Source organism: Montipora foliosa, chromosome 2, assembly GCF_036669935.1.
Source record: "Montipora foliosa isolate CH-2021 chromosome 2, ASM3666993v2, whole genome shotgun sequence".
NCBI classification, from domain to species: Eukaryota; Metazoa; Cnidaria; class Anthozoa; order Scleractinia; family Acroporidae; genus Montipora; species Montipora foliosa.
The window spans coordinates 12,299,396-12,306,503 of NC_090870.1; the positions used below are offsets into that span (position 1 = coordinate 12,299,396).

At 40.0% G+C, this 7,108-nt stretch overlaps 1 protein-coding gene across 1 annotated transcript in view; it reads right to left on the bottom strand.

The window, feature by feature from the left end:
* LOC137992457 (alpha-2-macroglobulin-like) overlaps nt 1-5,019 on the bottom strand; it is a 103,742-nt gene extending 98,723 nt beyond the window's left edge. The window contains exon 1 of the mRNA XM_068837803.1: nt 4,718-5,019. Within this exon, the coding sequence (XP_068693904.1) occupies nt 4,718-4,782 (65 nt within the window). The 5' untranslated portion in view covers nt 4,783-5,019. The remainder of the gene's footprint in view (nt 1-4,717) is intronic.
* Nucleotides 5,020-7,108: the final 2,089 nt, after the last annotated feature.

Below are 7,108 nucleotides of genomic sequence, written 5' to 3' on the forward strand. Positions count from 1 at the left end.
TATCTCAAGTTTCACTGGAAAGGAAACTTCTACAAGTTCACTTGCTTCCCTGATGGGTTATGTTTCTGCCCTAGGAAATTCACAAAGCTCATAAAGCCAGTACACTCTTGTCTTAGGTTACAAGGCCACCTCTTGGCAGCTTACATTGATGACAATTACATTCAGGGTGATACTTATACCGAATGTCTAACTACTGTGCTTGAAACATTAAAACTGTTTGTCCATCACAATGACTGTCAGACTGACCATGGAGAAAAAACAAAAAATTAACAATGCATGCACAGCACTGCAGGAGAGGTCAAAATACATTATACGAGAGGTTGCAAGTGTCATAGGACTACTGGTCTCAAGTTTCCCTGCTGTTATGTATGGGCCATTGTATTACAGAAAACTAGAACAAGAGAAATCTCATGCTATCAAAGACAATAATGGCATCTATGAGGCCTTTATGTCACTCTCCACAGATGCCAAAACAGAACTACAATGGTGGATCGAAAATATTGAAAACCCATTCAACGTTATAAATCATGACCCCCCATCACTAACAATTAGCACTGATGCATCAAAAATTGGACGGGGAGGTGTTTTCAAAGATCTGACTTGTGGGGGCCATTGGACACCCCAAGAAGCTGAAGAGCATATCAACTACCTAGAATTAATGGCTGCCTTCTTTTCACTCCAAGCTTTTGTGACAAAACTAAATAATAAACATGTCAGACTGAAAATTGATAATACAACAGCAGTGGCAGCGATAAATAACATGGGCACTAATCACTCTGTACAATGCAACAAAGTGGCTTTAGATATCTGGTGCTGGTGCATTACTAGAAACATCTGGATATCTGCAGAACATATACCAGGGAAAAGTAATGTAGCAGCTGATAGACAGTCAAGGGAAATAAACACCAATACTGAGTGGATGCTGAACCCCACTCTCTTAAATAAAGCCCTTGATAAGCTGCAAGCTCGCCCAGATGTTGACATGTTTGCGTCGAGACTCAATAAACAATTCCCAAGATATATTTCCTTCCGACCTGACCCTGGAGCATACTTAGTAGATGCTTTTTCAGCTCAGTGGAATTAACGAAATGGTTATTATTTTCCCCCCTTCAGTGTGATTCCAAAGGTTCTTCAAAAACTGGAACAAGACAAAGCCACGGGGATAGTGGTGATCCCCAGATGGCCAACTCAGGTGTGGTACTCAATGGCTATGAGAATACTGATAAGCTGCCCAGTCCTTCTGCAGCACAATGCCAGACTACTTTTGTTACCCAGCCACCCACAGAAAGTACATCCATTACACAAGAAACTGGACCTTCTCATCTGCCACTTATCCGGGAACAGTTGCATGCAAGCGGCCTTTCACAAGCAGCTTCAGATATCATCCTGTGTGCCTGGAGAGACGGGACAAAAAAAGCAGTACCGAACGTATCTTTCGAAGTGGGGAAATTACTGCAGCTCAAAAGGGATCAGTCCAGTTTCAGCTACTGTAGCTCAAGCAATAAACTTTCTTGCAGACCTAGTCAAGTCAGGTGTTGGCTATAGTGGAGTTAATACAGCAAGATCAGCTATTTCAACAATACTTGTCATTAGTGACTCTGCTACCTTTGTTACACACCCATTAGTAAAGCGATTTCTAAAGGGTGTTTTTGAACAGAAGCCCTCATTACCCCGTTATGAAACCATCTGGGATGTCAGTCAAGTATTAAATCATCTTCGTTCCTACCCTCCTGTTGAGGACATTTCACTTAAGAAACTTACATTTAAAGTTGTTATGTTACTAGCTCTGTTAACTGGTCAGCGAACACAAACCATTCACTGCCTAGATGTTAAACATATGGACATGACAGAAAAGAAATGTATTTTCTATCTGACCAGCCTCCAGAAGCACTCCCGACCAGGGAAACAGCAGAAGCCTATTGAACTGGAAGCTTTTGACCAGGAGCCTAATTTATGTGTTATTCGTCATTTGAAAGCATATGTTGATAAGACTAGTGTTCATAGGGGTGACACTAACAGAAATCAGTTACTGTTAAGTTTTCAGAAACCATTTAAACCTGTTAGTAAGGACACAATTTCACGTTGGATCAAAAATGTCTTGAAAGCTGCGGGCTTAGATACCACCAAATTTGGGGCCCACAGCACTAGGGCAGCATCCACCAGTGCTGCTGCCAGGGCGGGAATGCCGCTAGAAGTTATTCTGGAATCTGCAGGATGGTCTAACTGCGGAACCTTTGCTAAGTTTTACCAGAAACCAACCAATGCTCCATGTAACTTTGGCTCGGTTTTTGTTAGAGGCAAATACAGTCTGCCAAACCTACCTTTTGTTGTCTTTAATTCATGACCACAGGGCTTTGAAATCTCACGTGATTCCTTGTGACGTAGACTAGGATGAGGTAGAATTTAAGATTAAACGAGACTTACCTGTAAGTTGAAGTTTGATGTGAATTCTACCGATTCCTGGTCAGGAACAGAGGAGTCACGTGCCCACCCAACATATACATATATATTTCTATATTTTTATACAGGACAAATTTATCCTTTTTATTTGTCCCCACCCTTGTTTTTTCCTGTGCTCATTCATTGTTAAATACTGACCTGGCTTGCTCGCGCAATCTCACGTGACTCCTTTGTTCCTGACTAGGAATTGGTAGAATTCACATCAAACTTCAACTTACAGGTAAGTCTCGTTTAATCTTAAATTTTACGGGAAAACGTCGCGTTTGAGGTAACGCAATCCAATATCAGATCGTAACAGATGTTTCTTTCTTTAATGTGTCTTCACACAGAGAGAGTTCCGTTTTTAAACTGTATGGTTACACTAGACTCCAAATAGACTTAATAGCCTAACAGCAAGGCGTTTAGATAGAATGAAACCTCCTCAGGCCGAAACTACAGAAACTACCGGCGCCAAAACCCTGCGGACTGGACCCCCGTTGACTTATTTTGGGGGTTATCACATACGGGGCAAAATTACTGAATGCTGCATGATTGGCTGAGACGAAGGGCAATTTTTCTAATCACAAGGGCACTTTTGGTAATCAAGAGGGCATGATTACTTGATCCTGATTGGTTAACAGTTGCTTATCCAGAGTGTATTCCAGATTCTGACTCTGATTTAACTGCTTTTTGTCCACATATAAAATACACTTTAAGCGTATTTCTGTTTGCAGCCACGATTTATTGGATTGACCTTTAACCGAACGAATGAAAGCCTGTTAGATTGATTGTCATTTTTAGTGGAATTGAACGAGCATCCCTGACTAATTTTGCCCCTTTACGTGGTAAACATGTAATCGCAATGTGCCCTCGTGCAATTAAGGACTAATTTCACTTATATTTTCAAAGTTTTCAAATACGCGTGATTACATACACAAAACACGGCGATATAAACTCAGCGCATTTTGCATTCCTTCCCTATCACATTTCCTAAGAACGTTCTAGGGATGTACCACCCGCAGTGGAATCAAAAAAAGACTTTTTCAATAGAGGTTTCTGCACAATATTTATGTTGTGAATGCCGGGTCTTCTCTCCTCGTAATCAGATTCTGTTTGTCTGCAACACACATACTTCACTCACACTGACTGATTTTGGCAATATGGCAAGACTAGGGGTTTTTTTTGCAGTAAAAGAAACTTTTTTTCACCTATTCGCTCGAGTTCCTGTGTTTGCACGAGTGAATGTGCGCAGATAGGAGAGTAGGCCCACTTGACAAAAACGTCTCATATGAAACGAGATATCACTTATGGAGAATCCGCCATCCTACAGCGCAACGCGGTGAAACATGAAACAAAAACTGCTGGGATTGTACACGAGCCGTTGAAAAAGATACAAGATCCCCTGACACATCCCGGAAACTCCACCTAAATGAGCACACGCGTTGGCGGGTGTCAGATTTGCTAATTAGTATTTGACTTAAAAATTCTCCAGCTGTACAAAAAGAAAAAGAAAGGAAAGAAGAGAAGCATTGCTCAAGGAATGGTAATTTCGCAACTTGAGTCATTGTTTCTTTCCCTACTCACTAAAGCGACTGTCGAACGCACTTCAATAATCCGAGATTGCTATGTGTGTGTATATCATGTAGAGTTCGTCTGAGTTCGTCTGATCGATCGTTCTTTAATTATAAGTACTTCGACTTTGAGCTCTGAGATCAGCATTCCAGAGCTGCAGAGCATTGATCAGTGCTTGCAGAGAAACTGATCCTAAATCAATGCGTAAAAGAGCAATACCACAAGGAAAAATGAAAAGTGATCTGAAAGCAAAGAGGTTTCTCACTTCACGGTGAACGAAAGGGGACAAAAAAGTAAAAATACATTTATTTACCAAATTACATTGCAATTAAAGTTCATTCTACTCTTCTTTTATGAACTGTTATTGCGCAATTCTTGTCGGTGTATTTTGAAAACGTGTAGAAAGTTGAATCTCTTTGGTTTCTTTGACTTAAAAGATCCAAAAACTTTCGGTATTAGGAACTCAAACCCCCATTTCTGTCCTCGCTGACTTTTTTCATCCATTATGTCAGCATGTAGTAGTCTTCTTGGATCAAAGGGATTAAATTTCCTCACAGATATCAGAACGTTCCAGGTACCATTTTCTACTCGGCCAGCTCCGTCATGGTCTCAAGAGCTGACACTTCCGCTGATCAACCCATTTGGTGCTCCTCGAATGCCGGGCCAGTATAATGATGTAGTGAAAAATGTGTCAATTCTCACTTACCTTTCAACGTAGCCCACTGCATGAACGACGATAAAAGCAAAATAAATCAAGATTTTGCCCTTCATCTCCTTTGCGTCTTTGTTCTACTTCTTGCGTCCAGAGAGCAGACGTGATATCACAAAGGAAACAAGAGATAATGTCAACTTTTTAAAGGAAGAAGACGTTTGCAAACGATGTGTAAAAAAAGTACTGTAATTCTTCACGCTCCAGCTTTCACTGAAACTGTTACGGTGCTGCGTAGATGATCTCTTTTACGATAGCAGTAATTTAACCCCGCAACTTTAATACGCTCTGTCATTCGTAAATGGGTCATAAAACGTCTTTCGACACCTCGCTGCACACGTTGGCGTACTGTGAGTACTGATATAATACTTTTTACAGAAGATATATACAAAAAGTGCATGACTGGAGAATAATTGGGGGAAACTAAATTCCCATACAAATAATATTTCCCATCAATTCCAATACAAAGAGTATTTTTAGGATTTCCCTTTTTTCAGTTAAAAATTTCATCTTATAGTTTTAGCTCTCCAATTCCGACACTAATTAGCTAACTTCAATATATAGTTCGTGAGCTTTCTGAGTTCATGCGTGTATAAAATTGCCCCCGTCTCAATAGGACGCTTTGTGGTTGGTGATGAATTTCACTTTATTGGCTTACCGTGATGATCTTGGAATATAAATCCTGTTACTCAACAGGTCGTTTATCGACCTCTTTGAGCTATTTTAATAGCAATCAGTTTCTTTACATATCTGGTTAGTCTCTGGAGCAACTGCCTCGTTGACTTTGCCCTCACGTATCGTTGTGTGTCTTCCTAAAGTTATACACTTGGCAAAAGGCTTATTTTGTTCAGTAAAACTTCTGGAAAGAGCTGGCGAATTTCACTTGATCTGATCACACCACAGGGGGCCCACACAATCGGATGTGTAGCCGATTGTTATTTTATAGTAAATGTACTGGATTTACCGTTTGCTTCACCTATAGCGATATATCGTTAACTATGTGTGGCAGCGTGGGAGGCAGCGTGGTCGAGTGGTTAGGGCGTTGGGTTTGCATGCGGCTGGTCCGTGTTCAAATTTCGTTCTAACCTCTGGTTAGGATTTGTTTCCGGTTGTCCCGGATTCAACTCTACCACGCTTTGTAAATAGCCAACTGGTTGCCTCCTGCCAGTTGGGGTTCTTAATAATGTTTCTGTTAAGTTTGAATTGTTTCCTTTACATTGTTTAAAGTGGGGTGCCTGTAAACTAGCTTGATAGCTAAGTGCACTTCCACTATAAACAAAGCATTTACATTTTTTTTTTTTTACATTTAAATCAAAGATAAATAAACGTTGAATTACCTTACCTGTGGTTTATATTCGTCCTTTTACCTCATAAGCGGTTTTTTGAGCGATTTTGAATGAATTTGAGTTTGCCGTTGACTGTTCCATGAATTTGAGTTTGCCGTTGACTGGAACAGTCAACGGTAAACTCAAATTCATTCAAAATCGCTCAAAAAACCGCTTATGAGGTAAAAGGACGAATATAAACCACAGGTAAGGTAATTCAACGTTTATTTATCTTTGATTTACACACATAGTTAACGATATATCGCTATAGGTGAAGCAAACGGTAAATCCAGTACATTTACCATAAAATAACAATCGGCTACACATCCGATTGTGTGGGCCCCCTGTGATCACACAGAATCATTTCTTAAGAAAAGGCAATTACGCCAAAAGATAGAGAAGGTCTCTTAGATTTTTGCGTAATGTTTACTCCCTAGTCGAGTTATTCAAGATTTTTTTCTTTGGATGAGAATAATTGACAAAAAAATGTGTTAAGTTCCGACTCATGCAATACAACTAGAGGTTGGGTGCTCGGAAGACAAAAATTTCGTGCAACGGAAAGACAGATTGATTTCAATCATTCTCGAGTTATCGACAAAGGCTCTTTTCGTGTTAGGAAAACTCTAGAGGCCTGGCACACCTCTTCTACCAAGCATGCTGACAATAACTTTAAGCCGATTCCTAATCAGTATAAAATTCTTTTTAAACAATAGCCACCATTTTTCATACCTTTACTCTGTTCTTTTTATCATTTTTATCTCGCCTTTTCTGTATATATTTCACTAATTTACATTCAACGTTTTATCCGTGGAAGGCTGTAGATCGACAGCCGAAAGCTTATATTCTTTTTCAAAATTTTTAGCCAGGGAACGTTTTTTATTGTATTTTAATATGCCTAATCCTGGCTGCGCTTCAATTTTTAATAGAACACACAATGTTGACACGCAAATGCGTGAGTGGGTATTCCATAATCTACAGACCAGGGAAAAAAGATTGTTTACTTGCTCCGTAACCATGTAGTCATTTTGGTCGACAAAAGCAATGGACACGTTACGTATGCGCT